The sequence below is a fragment of the Musca domestica genome, unplaced genomic scaffold, assembly GCF_030504385.1.
Source record: "Musca domestica strain aabys unplaced genomic scaffold, Musca_domestica.polishedcontigs.V.1.1 4, whole genome shotgun sequence".
In the NCBI taxonomy this organism is placed as follows: Eukaryota; Metazoa; Arthropoda; class Insecta; order Diptera; family Muscidae; genus Musca; species Musca domestica.
Genome location: NW_026712328.1, coordinates 8718607 through 8740074, shown reverse-complemented (window position 1 = coordinate 8740074; position 21468 = coordinate 8718607). Strand labels below are relative to the sequence as shown.

Below are 21468 nucleotides of genomic sequence, written 5' to 3'. Positions count from 1 at the left end.
CCGGATACCCTCCACAATTTCGAACGAAGTTGGACATTTTCAAAAAATAAAATCCTTAAAAAAATTCTGTTAAAATTTTAAAAATAACGAATATAGCCGTTATATTGTGGTCTATGCGACGTGGACCTACATAGGCATTGTTTGTCATAAGCCCTTACCATATACAAATTCGACAGTTGAAATAAATGGTGAATAATATAGCTAAAACCATTAAAATATCGTATATAGGGAGCTGTGCAAAGACCTGGACCAGAATAGTCAATTTTCTGTCATAGTGCATCTATCATGAACTTCAAATACCAAATTTGAAACATTTCCGTTGAATATTGTCGCTTAAATCAACAAAATACCGAAAATAGGGAGGTTTTATTATATGGGGGCTATACCAAAACGTGGACCTACATGGCCCATTCTCAATACAAAAAGTCCTGCAAGCATAATATATATTTGAGTAAAATTTAATCAACCAACTTCATTTTATTTGTAGGCTGCAGTGATTTTCACAGACGGACGGATGGACAAACGTAACATACCCTCGATACCATAGTTGAGGTTATCAAAGGTTCCTGAGCGCGGGCCAAGATTGAAATCCGCATACTAAATTATGCATAATGTTGTTGATTGGAGAATTAAAAAAAAAACAAAAAAAATTAAGAACACTGAAATTTCTAATACCCTCCAACATACTATGGAGGGTATAGTAACTTTGTCATTCCGTTTGTAACTCCTCGAAATACTCATGTCAGACCCAACAAAGTATAAATATTCTTGATCAGCGTAAAATTCTAAGTCGATTTAGCCATGTCCGTCCGTCTGTCTGTCTGTTGTAATCACGCTATCTTTCGAATGAATTGAGATAGAAGGCTAAAATTTTGCACACGTGTTTATTTTTTCCAGTAGGCAGGTAAAGTTCGTTAATGGGCCATGTAGGTCCACGTTTTCATATAGCCCCCATATAACGGTACCTCCCGATATTCGGTATTTTGATGATTTTAGCGACATTATTCACCGGAATTGTTTCAACTTTGGTATTTGAAGTTCGAAATGGATACTACAGCCTATGACAGAAAATTATCTGAGCAGGTCCACGTCTTCGTAATGGGAACTACAGTCTGTGACAGAAAAATGTCTATGCAGGTCCAGGTCTTCGTATAGGCCCCATATATCAGTACCTCCCTATATTCGGTATTTTGACAAGTTTAGGTACAATACCCACCGAAATTGTTTGAGATATCGTATTTGACGTTAGTAATGAATGCTATAGCCTGTGACAGAAAATTATCTATGCTGGTTTAGGTCTTTCCACAGCTCCGATATAATGGTACCTCCCTAATACGATATTTTTATGATTTAGCTACATTATTCACCGTTTATTTCAAGTTTCGAATTTGAATATGGTAATGGCTAATGGCAAAAAATGCCTATGTAGGTCCATGTCGTATAGACCCCAATATAACGGCAATATTCGGTATTTTTAAAACTTAACAGAATTTTTTTAATTAAATTTTTTTAATTTCCAAATTCGTTCCAAATTCGTTACTGTTTTTTAACTTGTTTTTATATCTCCTTTTTCCTAATATTTTGGCTGTCGGAATATATGAAAATTGTCAATATGTATTGCAAAGTTCATTTTACTTCGGAGAACTGGAATTTCTGAACTCAAAACGTTGAGCATACATTCAAGTACTTGCCCAACTCTCAAATGATGTAATACCGCTCAATTTAGATACTTCGTAAGTTGGTGCTGAAGATTTAAAAAGTTTTTTTTTAAAGATTTTCTTGAAACACCATTTTGTGTTTGATTTAAGGTATTATTAGAGTAATAAAACTGAATTTCGATAACTAGCCATTTAAAAATTACAACATTCCTGTTATAGAAGACATAATCATCTAACAAAATCTATAATAAGTATTTTTAAGAAACACAGTCATGTCAATGCAAATTTTAAGAATATTTTCAAAAACATGTTTTGGTATTTGCATTAGCAATTTCAAAATCTTCAACATTCTAGATGAATGCTATACAATTTTTGTCCAATAAGTAAAAACGCGGAACTGAATATTGGGATCGCTTCGGTTGGTGAAAAGTATTAATAATGCCGTAAAATCGATCTTGTCGCTTACCTGCTATGTTGTTGTTATCTTGTGCTAGTTTCAAATCCAAAATTAAATAAAACTGTTAAAAATATGAATAAAATCGCCAAAATACCAAATATTGGTAGTGATAAAATAAATAATGAGCCATCCAGACAGAATCCATAACAAACTCTACTACCGAATTTTAAACAATTCCTCTGGAAATGTGGCTAAAATGATAAGAATACCGAATATAGGGAAGTACCGAAACATGGGATTATAGGAAATCGTGAATATATACAGACAATGTCCTGTCACAGGATCTGGAACCCGTTACAAACTCTAAGTTCCGAATTTTAAACAGCTCTATTAGAAAATGTTATCTAAATCATCAAAATACATAATATAGATAGGTACCGTTATTGGGAGCTGTACTAGGAAGTCGACCGACATGGCCCATTTACAAACTTAACCTACGTACAAAATACACTTGCGTTCAAAGTTTTAGCCTTCTATCTCGATTGGTTCGAGCAATTACAACAGACAGACGTGTCGCTAAATCAACGTAGGTTTGTACACTGATCAAGAATATACCTACTATGTAGGGTCTAACGTGTGTATTACATCCATAGAATGGTTGAGAGTATAATAAATACATTTTGAAATACCCTACCCTCCGAACGAAATGAAGTAGGTTTATAAAATGTTACACAGATGTGTGCTTGTCCTGCAGAATCTATGTTATTGAATATAGATCCGCGTTTTGGTATAGCCCCCATATAACTGTACCGACAGATTTGAGGTTTTCTGATTTAGTCGTAATTTTAAATTGGCAGCATATGTTCCCATTATGTAACAAACATCTTGCGTAAAATTGTCAACGTGAGCCTAATTTTTGATATAGTCCTCATTAAACTGTATATCCATATATTCGGTATTTTGATGATTAGTGTAACACTTTTAGCAAGAAAAATGTCAATTCTGCAATTTGAAGTTCCTAATGAGTACTGCATCCTATGACAGAAAATTGCTCAAATAGGTCTTCGTGCAGCCCCCACTTTGATCACTTTAGCATCATTACCGACAAAAATTGTTTCAAATTTCGTATTTGAAGCTCTTAATGGGTACTACCGTCTGTGACAGAAAATTAAACTATTATTAATAGGCCCCAATATAACGATATTTTTATATTTATATAAAAGGAGGGTATATTAACTTTGTCACTCCGTTTGTAACATCTCTAAATATACCTCGCATACCATATAAAGTATATATATTCATAGTCATCTTAAAATTCTAAGTGCACCTGCACAGACAAATTTCTGTCATAGGCTTTAGTATCCATTACGAACTTCAAATACCACATTTGAAACAATTCCGATGAATGATGTCGCTTAAATCACCAAAATATTTCCACGGATTTGTCTACCCAAAAGTGGTAAGGTGGCCGGGCCGAACTTAATGTTTTTTACAGACAAATACAGAGTTGTATCTTGGCGGAAAAGGATAAAGTCCAAGAATCCAATTTTGACTTATACCATCCACCATGACACCATACCATATGGATGGTATATTAACTTTGTCATTCCGTTTGTAACTCCTCGAAATACTCATGTCAGACCCAAAAAAGTATATATATTCTTGATCAGCGTAAAATTCTAAGTCGATTTAGCGATGTCTGTCTGTCAGCTTATCTCTTGTCTGTCTGTCTATTTTAATCACGCTATCTTTCGAACGAATTGAGATAGAAGGCTAAAATTTTGCACACATGTTTATTTTTCAGTAGGCAGGCTCGCAAATGGGCCATGTAGGCCCACGTTTTCATATAGGCCCCATATAACGGTACCTCCCAATATTCGGTATTTTGATGATTTTAGCGTCATTATTCGCCGTAGTAGTTTCAAATTACGTATTTAGAGTTCGTAATGCGAACTACAGCCTATGACAGAATATTGTCTATGCTTGTTCAGGTCTTCGCACAGCTCCGGTATAACGGCACCTCCCTATATACGATATTTTGATGATTTTGGCTATATTATTCACCGTGTATTTCAAGAATCGAATTTGAATATGGTAATGGCTTATGACAAGCAATGCCTATGTATGTTGGGGTCCACGTCGTATAGATAACGGCTATATTCCGTATTTTTGAAATTTTAACAGCATTGTTTAAGGATTTCATTTTTGAGGGTATTCATTCTTTCTGTGGCTTTTTGACTTGTTCAAATGTACATTTGTAGTGTATTTTTTTGAAATTCTGATATGATGTGTAATCTTCATGGTACTCCCCCGAAGCAACAATGCATAAAACCGTTACGAACTATATGAATAATGTCGTTTCAGAAGAGGATAAGCTGTGAAGGTGGCGAAACTGAACAGAAAATGTCGAAATAATTTAAAGAGGTCACACCAAAGGTAAAGGATATTATTATTTCAAAATCGCTAAAAAATCACGAATAAAGAGACTCATTTCTCATTGCAAAAATTCCAGAAAATTTTTTCAATGGAACCGAAATTGAAAGTTGTCAATAATACTATTGACAAACTTCGTAAGGACCTATAAACATTTGCTGTCGAAAATCAGCAAAGAAGTTGAGGATTTTTTTTCTTTTTTCAATTTTTTTTTCGTTTTTTTGCTAGTTTAATATAATGTAGGATTTTTTTTTCAATTTGTCTTATCATAATTATTTCTACCTTTTTCTGAACAAAAAATAATTATTTTCACTGTATAAAAAAAGTTATGTTAGTTACAACGCTTATAACTCAAGAACGCCTTGACGCATTTTGATATTTCATACAATTTTGGAATAGTATCTTGGAAAAAAGAAAAAATAAATAAATACAACATATCGCGTGAGAATAATCCAATAAAAATGTGAATAAAAAAATCTTTTTGGCTTGAAATTTTTTAAATTTGACTTACTATATTAAAGTGCAATTTTTTTATTATTTTGAATTCAGAATGAATAATATTTAAAATGAAATGAGTGCACAATACGATGTTAAATGGCGATCTTTTATGTCTAAAATTTACACCAAGCTTTTAAATGCAGGACCTACATCGTGCTTCAGATGGAGGATGCGAACGCATTAAAAAAAATTATCGACAAAGCGTTATCGGACTCATTTCAATATATAGACCTACTTCTTTCATATGACAATAATCCGTCCAATGAGTACTAAAAATGCAAATATCATTGGACTGCAATCAATGAAATACCGAATATAAAGTGTCCAAAACCAGTAGAGCGAATTGGAAAGAAAAGGATTTATATCCTTCCAGAAATTCTTCCTAAATTATAATATACCTTTAATGCCTTTTGCAGGTCATAACCCCCGGATAAGGGTACAGATCTGGAATTAAGACGGAATATATCGGTTCACACCTTCTGGTGGAAATTTTGAACATCCATTAAGCTCATAAAACGCGAAATAAACATCCGATTCCCGTTAGACCTGGCACATGTGAATACTTCTTTCAACACAGGATCTGTTATAAAGGCGGTAGAGATCGACCATTCCTTCTGGTACCTCCGCCACAAAGAGTCAAAGTTTTGAATAACCAAAACGTTTTTTAAATCCAAAATAAGCATCAGGTTCTCTTTATATTTCACACATTCAATCATTTCTACTAAAACAAAATCTGTTGTAAAGATAGGAAATATCGGTCCTCTCCTTCTGGTACCTCCCCGACAAAGGGTCAATATTTCGAATATCCATGGAGCTTATAAAACGCGAAATTAATTTCCGATTCCATTCCAAGACTTCTATCAACACAAGATACATTTTTTAAAGATGATAGAGATCGGACCATTTCTTCTTGTAGCTCCCCCACATAAGGTTCAAGATTTTGAGAAACCAAACGCTCAAAGTAAGCAAAATAAGCATTCAAATCTCTTCAAATTCCACACAGTTTTGCTAACACAAGATCTGTTGTGAAGATTATATATAGCTGCGAACCCCTTCTGGTACCTCACCAACAAAGGGTCACAATTTTCAATACTTATATCTGTCATAACTTACGAAACAAGTCTTGGGATGAATATGCATTTTATGATGAATATAACAATATAGACCAAACCTGACACGTCGACAAAATATTTAAATCGTATTTATTTAGGGCCGATAAAATGGACAATATTGGCCCATTCCTCAGAACCCACTCCATAGAGGGTCAAGAGTTTGAATAATCATTTCAGAAGTCAAAATATATTTAAATAATCGAACATTGGCTGAGGGTATACCGAACCGACTATATATAGAACCGACTGATACTTTTTAACTTGTCTTCTTTAGAAAAGTGTGGCATTAATACCGGAAATACCAGTTTGAAATATAAGTGAGGAAAAACTTTATTCAATACTAAAATAGCCTACAAACAATTTCCTTCAATGGGACTGCATCCTTCCCATTAAAGAAATTGTTTGTAGGCTATTTTAGTATTGAATAAAGCTTCTCCTCACTTATATTTCAAACTGGTATTTCCAGTATTGAGTTTAACAGTGAGTGAGGTTATTAAAGGAAGAACAACTTTGACAGCTTCATCAAAGAGGCAGGGATACTTTCCAGCAACCCAGAACCAGCTTTCGTTGATTTTTCACTATTTAAAGTATTTTCCATTTGCTTTTGTCGACACATTACTTTGTATTTGCTCCTGAAATTGGTTACCTATCCCATTCGACTTTTCGAGGCTTTCTTCTTTATTCCGAAACATATAAATATACATTGGGGCTAGAAAAAGAACGGACCTATAGAGGAATATTTCTACCAGAGAATGAAGTGCCTACTAAAAAACTGTAACTTCCCAATTTCAAACAATTCCATCGGAAAATATGACTAATATTATCAAAATATCGAATATCGGGAGGCGCCATTATAAGTATAGCAAAACATGGAACTATATAGAAACTTTTTGCCAGAAGTAGAAATGTTCATTGCTAAATTCAACAAGTTAAAAAGTAGTAAGTTCGGCTTGGCCGAACTTGGAATACCCTCCACCATTAGGAACGAATTTAGAAATTTTCAAAAAATAAAATCCTTAAAAAATTCTCTTAAAATTTTAAAAATACCGAATACATTTTTCCCTCATAGGATGTAGCATCCATTACGAACTTCAAATATGACATCTCAAACGATTTCGGTGGGTATTGTGCCTAAACTCAAAATACCGAATATAGGGAGGTACTGACATAGTTCGCATTACGAACTCTAAATACGTAATTTGAAACTACTACGGGTAGTAGTGGGAGGTACCGTTATATGGGGGCTATACGAAGACGTGGACATGCACAGATAATTTCCTGTTTTAGGCTGTAGTATCCATTTTGAACTTCAAATACCAAATTTGAAGCAATTCCGGATAATAATGCCGCTAAAATCATCAAAATTCCGAATATGGGGAGGTGCCGTTATATGGGGGCTATATGAAAACGTTGACCTACATGGCTAATTTAAGAACTTAACTTGCCTACTGGAAAAATAAACAGGTGTGCAAGATTTTAGCCTTCTATTTCAATTCGTTCGAAAGATAGCGTGATTACAACGGACAGACCTACAGACAGAGAGACAGACGGACATCGCTAAATCGATTTAGAATTTTACGCTGATCAAGAATATATATACTTTGTTGGGTCTGACATAAGTATTTCGAGGAGTTACAAACGGAATGACAAAGTTAATATACCCTCCATAGTATAGTGGAGGTATACAAATTAAATTGTAAACAATTCTTCCAGAAAATGTGACTTAAATCGTCGAACTAGCGAATAACGTGAGAAACCGTTATATAGATCTATACAGACAATCTTCTGCCACTGAACGTAAAATCAATAAAAAACTTTAAACGCCAAACATTAAGCAATTCCGTTCGAAAATTTGGCTTAATTCACAATACTGAATAATTGGAGGAAAATTGGCCCCCATAGACAAAATTCTGGGAGAGAAATCAATGTGAGCTCTAACTACAGAATTTTAAACAATACTCTTATAAAAGGTGATGCCACAAACGTTTTGCAACTTCCAGAAGATATGTAAGTGCCTTAATGCAAATTATTCTATACCCAAATCCATTTTTATACCCTACACCATACTATGGAGGGTATATTAATTTTGTCATTCCGTTTGTAACTCCTCGAAATACTCATGTCAGACCCAACAAAGTATATATATTCTTGATCAGCGTAAAATTCTAAAACGATTTAGAATTTTACGCCGTCTGTCTGTCTGTGTGTCTGTCTGTCTGTCCGTCTGTCTGTCCGTCTGTCTGTTGTAATCACGCTATCTTTCGAACAAATTGAAATAGAAGGCTAAAATTTTGCACACATGTATATTTTGCCAGTAGGCAGGTTAAGTTCGTAAATGGGCCATGTAGGTCCAAGGTATCATATAACCCCCATATAACGGTACCTCCCGATATTCGGTATTTTGATGATTTTTAGCGACATTATTCGCTGGAATTGTTTTAAATTTGGCATTTGAAGTTCGTAATGGATACTACAGCCTAAGACAGAAAATAATCTGTGCAGGTCCACGTCTTCGTGTAGCCCCCATATAACGGTACCCCTGACATTCGGTAGTTTGATGATTTTAGCAACATTATTTAGCGGAATCGTTCCAAATTTGGTATTTGAAGTTCGTAATAGATACTGCAGCATAAAACAGAAAATGGGTCATATAGGTCCACATCTTAATATAGCCCCCATACACCGACATTATTTACCGGGATTGTTTCAAATTTCGCATGTGAAGTTTGTAATGGATACGTCAGTCCATGCCAGTAAATTGTCTGTTCAGGCCCACGTCTTCGTATAGCCCCCATATAACGGTACCCCCCATATTCGGTATTTTGATGATTTTAGCTACATTTTAAACGGATTTTCTTCAAGTTTCGCATTTAAGTATTGTAATAACTTATGACAAATTTGCCTGTGGAGATCCAAGTCGTCGTATAAGCATTCGGTATGTTTAAGATTTTAACAGAATTTTTAACGGATTTTATTTTTTGGAAATTGCCAAATTTGTACAAAATGGTGGAGGGTAGTAGAGCATTGTTTCAAATTTCGCATGTGAAGTTTGTAATGGATACTTCAGTCCATGCCAGTAAATTGTCTGTTCAGGCCCACGTCTTCGTATAGCCCCCATATAACGGTACCCCCCATATTCGGTATTTTGATGATTTTAGCTACATTTTAAACGGATTTTCTTCAAGTTTCGCATTTAAATATTGTTATAACTTATGACAAATTTGCCTGTGGAGATCCAAGTCGTCGTATAAGCATTCGGTATGTTTAAGATTTTAACAGAATTTTTAACGGATTTTATTTTTTGGAAATTGCCAAATTTGTACAAAATGGTGGAGGGTAGTAAAAGTTCGGCCCGGCCGAACTTACAGCTTTTTTATTTGTTATTTGTGATCACGCTACATGTCACATTTTGCGTTGGGTCAAGGAGAAAGAACAGATTTTTCAGATTTGCCAGGTCATAATTATAGACCAATCGACGGAAATATGCATGGGCTAGAGTTTATAATAGGGAAGAAGTCTCAAGTTTTGATGGACATAGGTTAATATATGTGTTTTATTTTTGTGAATAAACGATTGATATTTTTTGACTGTCCAATTTGACATTTTGTTTTGTTTGGGTTGGAATTTTGTTGAATCAAAATCTGCTTATAAAAAACTCTTTTTTTTTAATTACGAAAACAAAAAATTCTATAAGTATGCCATTTCACTTGCAAATGGTAGAAAAATAAGTTTGCTGAATAGCCTATAAATTGTGCGAATACCGAATAACGTTTGGTACCGTTACATGGGGCAATAAACAAAGAAATAAGAAATTACAAAATGTACGAATCACAATATTATAAAATAAAAAAAGGAAAATATTTAAAAAAATATAAAAAAAACTTTAATAATTACTTATTGCTATACTTTTTTGCGATAAAGTTAGATTTCTTTAAGGTATAGATCACAAAACACAAAAATGTCTGTTCAACACAATTTTTATTAAACGGTTTTATTTAGCTCACCCCCTTTGTTTTATTAAATATTTATTCTTGGTTCAAATTTAGTAATTCAAATTTCAATGGTTCGAAAAGTAAAGAAGCGACTTGGTCGAAACCCACGTCTCAGTGGCCGAAAAATGGCTCGTGAGCGAAACATATCGCAATATTCCATTTGGCAAATATTGGAACATGAGCTCGGGGTAAAGCAATTGAAATTTAAAAAAACATTCGTTGTACAACATTTTGTAAACAAACAAAATGGTCGTGTTTACTTGCCAAATAGGTCAGCTGAAAATGTGCACCTTCGGTGAGCCACCAGAACTCATGGTGTTGGTGTGGGCCACTATAACAGCCGTGGCATCAGAATGCCGAATATTATCTCGAAAAGATTCGTTTGTTTATTTAATGACGAATTTAATGAATGAATCTGAAATTTTGTATACACTTTGGATTTTGGTGACAATACAATTATATTTATTCAATATCATTATAAATCCAAGATGGCGGCCGTTACAAAATGGCGGATATCTTAGGTTTTATCAATAACATCAAAATGGGTATCAAATGAAAGTTGTCAACAAGTAGAATACAATTTACTATGCAAATTTTAAATCTAAGATGGTCGTCGCTACCAAATGACTGATAAAAATTTTTTATCAATCCCACCAATATGGGTATCAAATAAAAGGGCTTGACAAGAATACAGTGCACTACACAACATCAATATTTAAGATGGACGCAGCCACTAAATAGCGTAGCGTAGTAATAAGATTTGAATTTTGAATGTTTCAAAAAGCGAAAGAAAATTATAATGAAAAACGAGGTGAGGGAAGTGAAGGTGATAGATATAGTCGATTATAGAAACGACGGGAACCATTAGTGTCAAAAACACTAAATACAGTTAAAAAAATAACACAGGTTAAAAAATAAAGACTAGAAAATACAAATAGGTAAAAAACTTTTTAAGTTAAACGGTTTTATGTTAAACATAGACTGCAATGTTTAAGGTAAATGTACTAAAAACCGAAACATAATAAAATAGATGCAGTCGGGGCAATTATAAACATATGCATAGACTAGACTAAAATAAAACTAGAATGTGGAAACAACTAGCAAGCTTCATTATAAGCGAGTTTTAGGGTTTTATAGTGGTGAGCGAGTAGTGCTTTTATCATATGTTTTGTCGAATAAAGACAAACTACCATAGATAAACTAGTTAAAACATCTCCTTGTGTGAGAAAACAGTAAGTAATTTCCTCACCGTCTGCGGCCAACTGCCTAACACGAATTAAACGATTCTTCTATCGCACATTAAGTGGATAATTTGTAGGCAATTGACGTGCCCCACGGTTTTATTTTAGTCCAGTCTATGCTATGTTTATAATTCCCACGACTGCATATATTTTATTTATTTTTTTTTTTTTTTTTTTTTGGTTTTTAGTACATTTACTTAAAACATTGCAATGTATGTTTAACATGAAACCGTTTAAATTAAAAAGTGTTTTACCTATTTTTATTTTTTAGAATTTTCTAAATCTTATTGCCACCATAGACTTTATGGGTTCCTCTTCACTGAACTTACGATCTTGACACTTGGGTCTTGTCACTTGGTGTTATAGGAGTTATTTTAAAATAACTCCTGGGGAGAATATCCCATGAGAAAAACAATGGGAACTGATCAGGATTGGTGGCTCAGAATGACAATGCTATGGAACAAAATGGATTTTGCAATACTTCAATTCCTGTACCAGCATAGTGGTATGCGTATTGAGAATTTTCGTATATTCTAACAAATATTAAAAAATACAAGAGATATAAAAAACCACCAAATATTGTTTTCTTTTAATGATTTAACATATAAGAAATTCTTAAAGACCACATAGTATAGTACTCTCATACACAGGTGAGATAAAAAAAAAAACGCAACCGCAACTGCTGTCATTTCTAAGCCACTTGTCCGACACCTGTTAAAATTATTCCAGTGACAGGTCATTATATTGTTTACAATCGTTCAAAAGCCTTTTTGTGAGAATTTTCCAGAAAAAAGTTATTCGTGATGGAATTCAGGCGTGATAGTGTGATTTCTTTATATTTAGCTGAAAATCCACAAGTGGCTATAGTTAGAGCACTCCAGCATTTTAATGTGAATAAATCTTTTGTGTGTCGTACCTTTGCTCGTTACCGTGATAGTGGTAGCGTAGCCCGACAGCAAGGAAGTGGACGGAAGAAACAGCAACATCATCCGAAATGGTTCGAAAAGTAAAGAAGCGACTTGATCGAAACCCGCGTCGCAGTGGCCGAAAAATGACTCGTGAGCTGAACATATCGCAATATTCCAATCCAAATATTGAACAAGTTAAAAAGCAGTAAGTTCGGCCGGGCCGAACTTTTAATACCCTCCACCATTTACAACGAATTTGGAAATTTTCAAAAAATAAAATCCTTAAAAAATTCTTTTAAAATTTTAAAAATACCGAATATAGCCGTTATGTTGGGGTCTATACGACGTGGACATACATATGCATTGTTTGTCATAAGCCATTACCATATTCAAATTCGAAACTGGACCCGCACCGACAATTTTCTGTCACAGACTGTAGTTCCCATAACGAACTTCAAATATCAAATTTTAAACAATTCCGGTTAATAATGTCGCTAAAATCATCAAAATACCGAACATAGCGAGGTGCCGTTATATGGGGGCAATACGAAGACGTGGACCTGCACAGACAATTTTCAGTCTTAGGGTGTAGAATCCATTTGGAACTTAAAATACCAAATTTGAAACAATTCCAGTGAATAATGTCGCTAAAATCATCAAAATACCGAATATAGGGAGGTACTGTTATATTGGGGCTATACGAGGACGTGGACCTGCAAAGACAATTTTCTGTCTTAGGGTGTAGTATCCATTTGGAACTTCAAATACCAGATTTGAAACAATTCCCGTGAATAATGTCGCTAAAATAATCGAAATACCGAATATCGGGAGGTACCGTTATATGGGGGCTATACGAAGACATAGACTTGCACAGACAATTTTCTATCTTAGGGTGTAGTATCCATTTGGAACTTCAAATACCAAATTTGAAACAATTCCGGTGAATAACGTCGCTAAAATCATCAAAATACCGAATATAGGGAGGTACCGTTATATTGGGGCTATACGAAGACGTGGACCTGCAAAGACAATTTTCTGTCTTAGGGTGTAGTATCCATTTGGAACTTCAAATACCAGATTTGAAACAATTCCCGTGAATAATGTCGCTAAAATCATCAAAATACCGAATATCGGGAGGTACCGTTATATGGGGGCTATACGAAGACATAGACTTGCACAGATAATTTTCTATCTTAGGGTGTAGTATCCATTTGGAACTTAAAATACCAAATTTGAATCAATTCCGGTGAATAACGTCGCTAAAATCATCAAAATACCGAAAATCCGGAGGTACCGTTATATGGGAGCTATATGAAAACGTGGACCTACATGGCCCATTTACGAACTTTACCTGCCTACTGGAAAAATAAACATGTGTGCAAAATTTTAGCCATCTATCTCACTTTATTCGAAAGATAGCGTGATTACAACAGACAGACAGACAGACGGACAGACAGACAGACAGACAGACGGACAGACAGACGGACATCGCTAAATTGACTTAGAATTTTACGCTGATCAAGAATATATATACTTTGTTGGGTCTGACATCAGTATTTCGAGGAGTTACAAACGGAATGACAAAGTTAATATACCCTCCATAGTATGGTGGAGGGTATAAAAATGAGCTCGGGGTAAAGCCATTAAAATTGCAAGAACTTACACAAAAGCTTTGCTTCGCTTGGCCGAAAGAGGTAAACTGCCGAATTTGGTTTTCTCCGATGGGAAAACATTTGTTGTACAGTAGTTTGTACACAATAAAGAAATCAATGTTGACACTAAAAATACAAAAATGTGGATCACCTCAAGCAAGTACTTCGCCGGGAATGTTCCAAAATACCGCAGAGCAACATTCGGGCAGCGTGTAACGGTTTCATTGACCGTTTGATGGTCATAATTCGTGCCAAAGGTGACCAATTCGAACAAATCTAAACTTATTCTAAAATTTGATGCTATTTCCGATATTTTTTTATTTCATTCAATAAAATTAAAAAAAAAAAATGTAAGCATTATGGCGTTTGACTTTGTTGCAGTTTTTTTTTCACCCTGTACAGGTTTATTTACAGCGCATCTTGCATATAATTAAAATCTTCGAATATATCTTAATATGTAAACTCTTTGTTTTTGTAAATGGAACACAAAATTGAAGCTGAAAATTGTTAGTGGCTTTAGGTGCACGAGGATATATTTATACCACAAAAAAAAAAAAAAAATGGCCACAATGCTAATCTCTGATGTACACGGTTGTTAGTCAATGTCTGTCTATAAAGATCTAAACGTTGTTTGCTTCCATTTACAAATGTTTAAAATACCAAAAAGTTGTTAATCTGAAAAATAGAAACATCTGTCAAATTTTGTCGAAATCGATTCAGATTTGCATATTGCTCCCAAATATGTATATATTTATCAGGTCTACTACATATAAATTATCACATAATGGTATAGGTTATCCTATAGTTGACTGAATTTTGGCCTTTTTTACTGGTTTTTCTTATTTTTTACATCTTAATTATTTTTCAGCATTCAATTTTATATGAAAATTCCATTTCCCAATGTACACTGCCAAGAGGACATCATCCGTGGACACATTATAATTGTTTACTACCGACAACGACATCTATAAATCCTAGTGAATTAAACCAACAAATCCTTCTGACAACAAACAATTTCGCACCTAGATTTTTATCTGAACCATTTACTTCATCAGCTATTAGTCCTGCTCCCTCATCTCTTATATCACCGTTGTTTCACTCATTGAAATATGAAAATGTTCCCGCTAAAGAATCTATGCGAGTAAGTGTTCCTGATGAAGTGAGTCATTCAAAATTGTTGACTTTACATGCAACGAATATCTCAGATGATACAATAGCAATTCAAACACCACTGTTAATTAAAGGTTCAAATTCCGCATGACAATAGGGTTTTCACAGGGTTGGTGACACAGCCCTGTGACAGCATGTCGGTTTAAGATGAAACATATTGATTAAAATAAATCTCCAAACCACCAAATTATGTGTGTAGATCAATCAACGGCGATATTTAAATGTTTTTATAAAACATTAAAAAAGAGACTCAGGATAAGCTTCCGTTTACAAATAATAATTGTACAAAATTAAGACACAATATAAAAAAACATTTGCTTCTTTTATTTTAAATCTGCACACAATAACGTGAAATTACTTCAATACGAGGTTATTGCATATAAATATTTATGTTATTAATATAAGTAAATTAATTTGACGACGTATGGAGGTTATATATTACATTAAATATGGAGACTATATTAAGTTTGTCATTTCAATTTTTACTCCAAGATATATAAACCTTAAAGACCAATAACTTGATAATGAGTATGATTCTATTAATAAATATTTTAAATATCAAACAAACTCGGAAAAGTTTGTTTATTTCTTCCTGGAATCCATACAACCTGGTAAGTATAAATATGCTATAATAAATAAGCAATTAAGGACTATATATATATATATATATATATATATATATATATATATATATATATATATACAATTAAATATACATTAAAAATAAATTAGGTATTCAGAAATACCTATGAAAACATGTGTTTTAAAAACCCTGATCCAATTTTCCATTTATAGAGCACATCTATTAACAATACATATATACTCTTTATAATAGCTATTCATGATGAAATGTCAAAGCATACTGAGCATCTTTCTCTTTGACACCATGTCTGAAATCCCACGTGATCTGTCAAATACTAATGCATGAAAATCCTAACCTCAAAAAAATCACTCTTTAGATACAGATTTGGAATGTGTGACAGAGTTTGGTACAAGAAAAAATGTACAAAATTATATTGAAATCGGTTCAGATTTGGATATAGAGTAACCAAATATATTAAAGACGGTTCAGAGTTGGATATAGCTCCCTTATATTTTTTTGGTTGATTTCAGATATTTGATGCACCAACCACGCTATGTACCTCCTATTTTAATGAAATTTGGAACGTGTGACGGAAATTTTCCGAAAATGTATTAAAATCAGTTCAAAGTTAGATATAGCTCACATATGTATATATGTTTTACGTTTTTGTGTATTTGATGCTCCAAACACGCTGTGTGTATCCAATTTCAATTAAATTGGGAGAGTGTAGCGGAACTAGGTAAAACAACTAAAAAAACTGTAAGTTCGGCCGGGCCGAACTTTGAATACCCTCCACCATTTGGAACTAATTTGGCAATTTTCAAAAAAAAAAAAAAATAAAATCCGTTAATACAATAAAAATTAATTCTGTTAAAAATCTTAAAAATACCGAATGTAGCCATTATATTAGGGTCCATACGGCGACGTGTACTCAATGCCTGCACAAGACAAATTGTATGAATAATGCTTTTTTCGACACACTGACTTTGTCTACTCAATCATGCACTATGTATTTGATAGGCAATGACAATTAACAACATCCCCCATTTTCATTCATGTGTGCCATTGTCTAAGGTTCGATCGTGGCATGGCTGACTCGAATATTTGCATGGTGTTTTCCATAAATGCAGGGTGTCAACGATACTTTCGACGGTGAGGGTGTGTTTTTGTGTGCGCTGTAATTTTGAAGTAACAAACACCGCGTAAATATAAAATTGAGTTCAATGTGCATAGACATCAACAAATGAATAGAAAAAATGAAATATATACTGAACAATCCCAATTTATTGGTGATTATCATAAAATGTTGGTCATAAAAAAGAGCTAAATATTGTTTGCCTATTTTCTATCTACATATAGTGTTCTTTTAAAATTAAAGTTTGTGGGCAGAGATTTGACTCTCATTCAATAACAGAATATGCACAGAATTTAACAATGGAAGTATATAGTGTTGTTACGTGAATTACAGTAGCACTCATTCTCATTTACACCTCAATACCGGAGGCAAACATTTATGAAATTATAATCAAAATAAGAAAAATTTTCAGGGGATTATTGTTTTTTAATAAGCATTAACATATTAGATTGTTTCGTCAATAACCACGAAATGTGAAAATTTTGTGTGGACCAATTAGAATTACCTTTAATATTTTAGTAATCGCCAAGAAATTCTTTCTCTTATTACAAAAAATTTATTTTTTCACATATCGGAAAAACATGATGTGTGTGTCTTCTCGTTGGCAATTGTTTCATAATTGTTGTTGTTTTTTTTTTTGACAGAACATTTTTGTATGACACACTATTCAACATTCCCTTTTATTGGTCATTACATGTTATGACGATGGGTTTGAGTGTGACCGACATGACGAGACATCGAGCATTTGGTTGGATGTCACGTACTGTTATGCGTTTGATCAAACAGGGCACAACATGACGAGCGTTTTCTCTCCATGGCATATATAGAGAAAATTGTCACATTTACAGTCCTTTAACGTGTACCTGCATTATCAAAATATCGAATAAAGGGAGGCACTATTGCATGGGGGCTATACGAAGGCGTGGACCTGCACAGACAATTTTCTGTCATAGGATGTAGTATCCGTTTCGAACTTCAAATACCAAATTTGAAACAATTACGGTGAATAATGTCGCTAAAATCATACAAATATCGAACATCGGGAGGTACCGTTATATGAGGGCTATACGAAGGCGTGGACCTGCACAGACAATTTTCTGTCTTAGGCTGTAGTATCCATTACGAACTTTAAATGCGAAATTTGAAACAATTCTGGTGAATAATGTCGCTAAAATCATCAAAATACCGAATATGGGGAGGTACGTTTATATGGGGGGGGGGGGTAAACCAAAACGTGGACCTACATGGCCCATTTTCTATACCAAGAGTTCTGCAGACATAATATACATTTGAGTAACATTTTATCAAACCACTTCATTTCGTTCGGAAGCTAGAGTGACTTCCACAGACGGAGAGACGGACTGACATCGCTAAATTGACATACAATTCTATGTTGATCAAAAAGATATATACTTTGTGGGGTCTAAAGTTCCGTTGTGGGTATGAAAGAGCTTAACCAGTAAATACAATGTACGATATACAGGTAAAATCCAAGATGGCGGCCTCTCAAATGAAAGGTATCAAATGAAAGGTATCAACAAGTAGAATACAATTTACTATGCAAAGTTGAAATTTAAGATGACCGCCGCTGCCAAATGGCTGATACCAATTTTTTATCAATCCCACCAATATGGGTATGAAATGAAAGGGCTTGACAAGAAGAATACAGTGCACTATATATCCTCAATATTTAAGATGTGCGCAGCCACTTAATATCTAATAATAATAAGATTTAAACTTAGAAATTGCATATGTAATTTAGGTATCGATTAATCCAGCCTGAATCCACCACCCAAGTCAAGATTTTGTATCATGGAAATTCCAATAGTTATACACTCCATGTAAATAAAAGAGATATTTCAACAATTTTATCGTTGGTCGTTGCTGGCTGGCGAGGAATCCTTTCCCTACTCGTAGTTTGTCTTTAATCGACAAAACATATGATACAAGTACTACCCGCTTGCTAGCTTGTTTCCACATTTCAGCCCTACTTATTACACGGCCACTGTTGTCGGTTGAACAACGGTCTAGTTATTACAACATTACAAAACAAACATTTTAGTCAACGATTGTAGACAATTGACGTGACCTACGGTTTTAATTTAGTCTAGTCTATACATTTGTTTACAAATCCCATGACTGTATCTATTTTATTATTTTTTTGTTTTTAGTACATTTATCCTAAACATTGCAATGTATGTTTAACATAAAACCGTTTAACTTAAAACATATTTTTACCTATTTTATTTTAGGTAATATGAATAGTATTCTGTATTTATAAAACATTAAAGTAAAGCTAAATTTCGCATTTCAGTCATTTCTTCAGTTTTAATTTCTCTTTTACAATTTCAATTTCTCTTTTAAGCGATATGTATTAAGAATATTTAATGTGGAAATCTATACATATAAAAATCAATTGTTGTTCGTTGGTAATGGAATCAGTTGAGAACGGCTGGATCGATTTGCATAATTTTTTGTACAAGCGTTCGTCATACCCCGAGTTAGGTTTTTAAAGAAAAAAAATATTGACCACGCCTACTTTTACGCCCACTATTTCGATTTACCTAAAATCCTAATATTGCCAAAATAATGAAGATATCTGTTCTATAGTTAGTATATGACGTACTCTTGACTCCCCTCCAACCCTAGATATCTATTTGAAACTGGCCATCTATATGTAAAAAATTTAAAAAAGGTGAGAATTGCTGGGTAGTTTCGACTCAAATTTTTTTTGGTTATTTGTAATTACAGTGGAAACGTTTTCATGAACGAAAATTTTGAGGAAAGGTTCAAAAAAAAAAAAAAAAATCGCGGAACTGAAAAACAAATCGCGGAACTGTTCTGTTTTGATAGGGAATTTTGTGAAGAATTGATCCAGAATGCTTTTCAGAATTGACAATTCTTATTGAAAAAAAAAAAACAAAAGTATAAAATCTAAAAAAAAAATTGCGTAAAAATGTGAAGTTTCAAAATTTTTATTTTGACTCTTGAAATGTACAATCGTAATGTTTGATATGGCATGATTTTTTTATACCCTCCATCTTGGAAAGGAGGGTATATTAACTTTGTCATTCCGTTTGTAACATCCATAAATATTCGTTTTAGACCCCATAAAGTATATATATTCATAATCAGCATAAAATTCTAAGTCGATTTAACGATGTCCGTCTGTCTGTCTGTCTGTCTGTCTGTCTGTCTGTCTGTCCGTCTGTCTGTCTGTTGAAATCACGATACAGCCCACATTATTTGACGTAGAGCTCCAAAATTTAGCAGAGCTATTTGCATTGTGTCTAGGATGGTTGGTATTGAAAATGAGATATATCGGTCCACGTTCTGGTATAGTCCCCATATAACGGTACCTCCCGATATTCGGTATTTTGATGATTTATGCCACATTTTTTCACGGATTTGTCTTAAAATTGGTATTTGTAGGTCATAGCGGGTCCCTGAGCGTGTGGCAAAACATTGCATGTATAGGTCCACGTTGTGGTATAGCCCCCATATAAAGGTACCTCCCGATATTTAGTATTTTAGTTTTTTTTTACCACATTTTTTCACCGATTTGTCTAAAAATTGGTATTTGTGGGTCATAATGGTTTCCAGCTCCGGTGGCGGAACATTGCATGTATGGGTCCATAATTTGGTATAGTCCCCATATAACGGTACCTCCCGATATTCGGTATTTTGATGATTTATGCCACATTTTTTCACGGATTTGTCTTAAAATTGGTATTTGTAGGTCATAGCGGGTCCCTGAGCGTGTGGCAAAACATTGCATGTATAGGTCCACGTTGTGGTATAGCCCCCATATAAAGGTACCTCCCGATATTTAGTATTTTAGTTTTTTTACCACATTTTTTCACGGATTTGTCTGAAAATCGGTATTTGTTGGTCATAATGGGTTCCAGCTACGGTGGCGAAACATTGTAATTATAGGTCCACGTTTTGGTATAGCCCCCATATAACGGTACCTCCCGATATTCGGTAATTTGATGATTTTTGCCACATTTTTTTCAGGGAGGGTCATAATTGGTTCCAGCTTCGGTGGCGAAACATTGCATGCATGGGTCCATGATTTGATATAGCCCCCATATAACGGTACCTCCCGATATTCGGTATTTTGATGGTTTTTGCCACATTTTTTCACTGATTTGTCTAAAAATTGGTATTTGTGGGTCATAATGGGTTCCAGCTCCGGTGGCAAAACATTGTAATTATAGGTCCACGTTTTGGTATAGCCCCCATATAACGGTACCTCCCCATAATCGGCATTTTATTGGTTTTTGCCACATTTCTTCTAATGTTTCTTTTACCCTAAGGTGGAGGGTATTAAAAGTTTGGCCCGGCCGAACTTAATGTTTTTTTACTTGTTTTTTATTTTGACTTACTATTTTCTAATGTACATTTGTTTTATACCCTCCACCTTGGAAAGGAGGGTATATTAACTTTGTCATTCCGTTTGTAACATCCTTAAATATTCGTCGTAGACCCCATAAAGTATATATATTCATAATCAGCATAAAATTCTAAGTAGATTTAACGATGTCCGTCTGTCTGTCCGTCTGTCTGTTGAAATCACGATACAGCCCACATTATTTGACGTAGAGCGCCAAAACTTAGCAGAGCAATTGGTATTGTGTCTAGGATGGTTGGTATTGAAAATGAGATATATCGGTCCACGTTATGGTA

At 34.1% G+C, this 21468-nt stretch overlaps 1 protein-coding gene across 2 annotated transcripts in view; it reads left to right on the top strand.

Moving 5' to 3' along the window:
- LOC101896953 (hemicentin-1) overlaps positions 1–15378 on the top strand; it is a 1222160-nt gene extending 1206782 nt beyond the window's left edge. For both annotated transcript variants that reach the window (XM_059126810.1, XM_059126809.1), the window contains exon 15: positions 14760–15378. In XM_059126810.1, coding sequence (XP_058982793.1) covers positions 14760–15152 — 393 coding nt within the window. In that variant the 3' untranslated portion in view covers positions 15153–15378. The remainder of the gene's footprint in view (positions 1–14759) is intronic.
- Positions 15379–21468: the final 6090 nt, after the last annotated feature.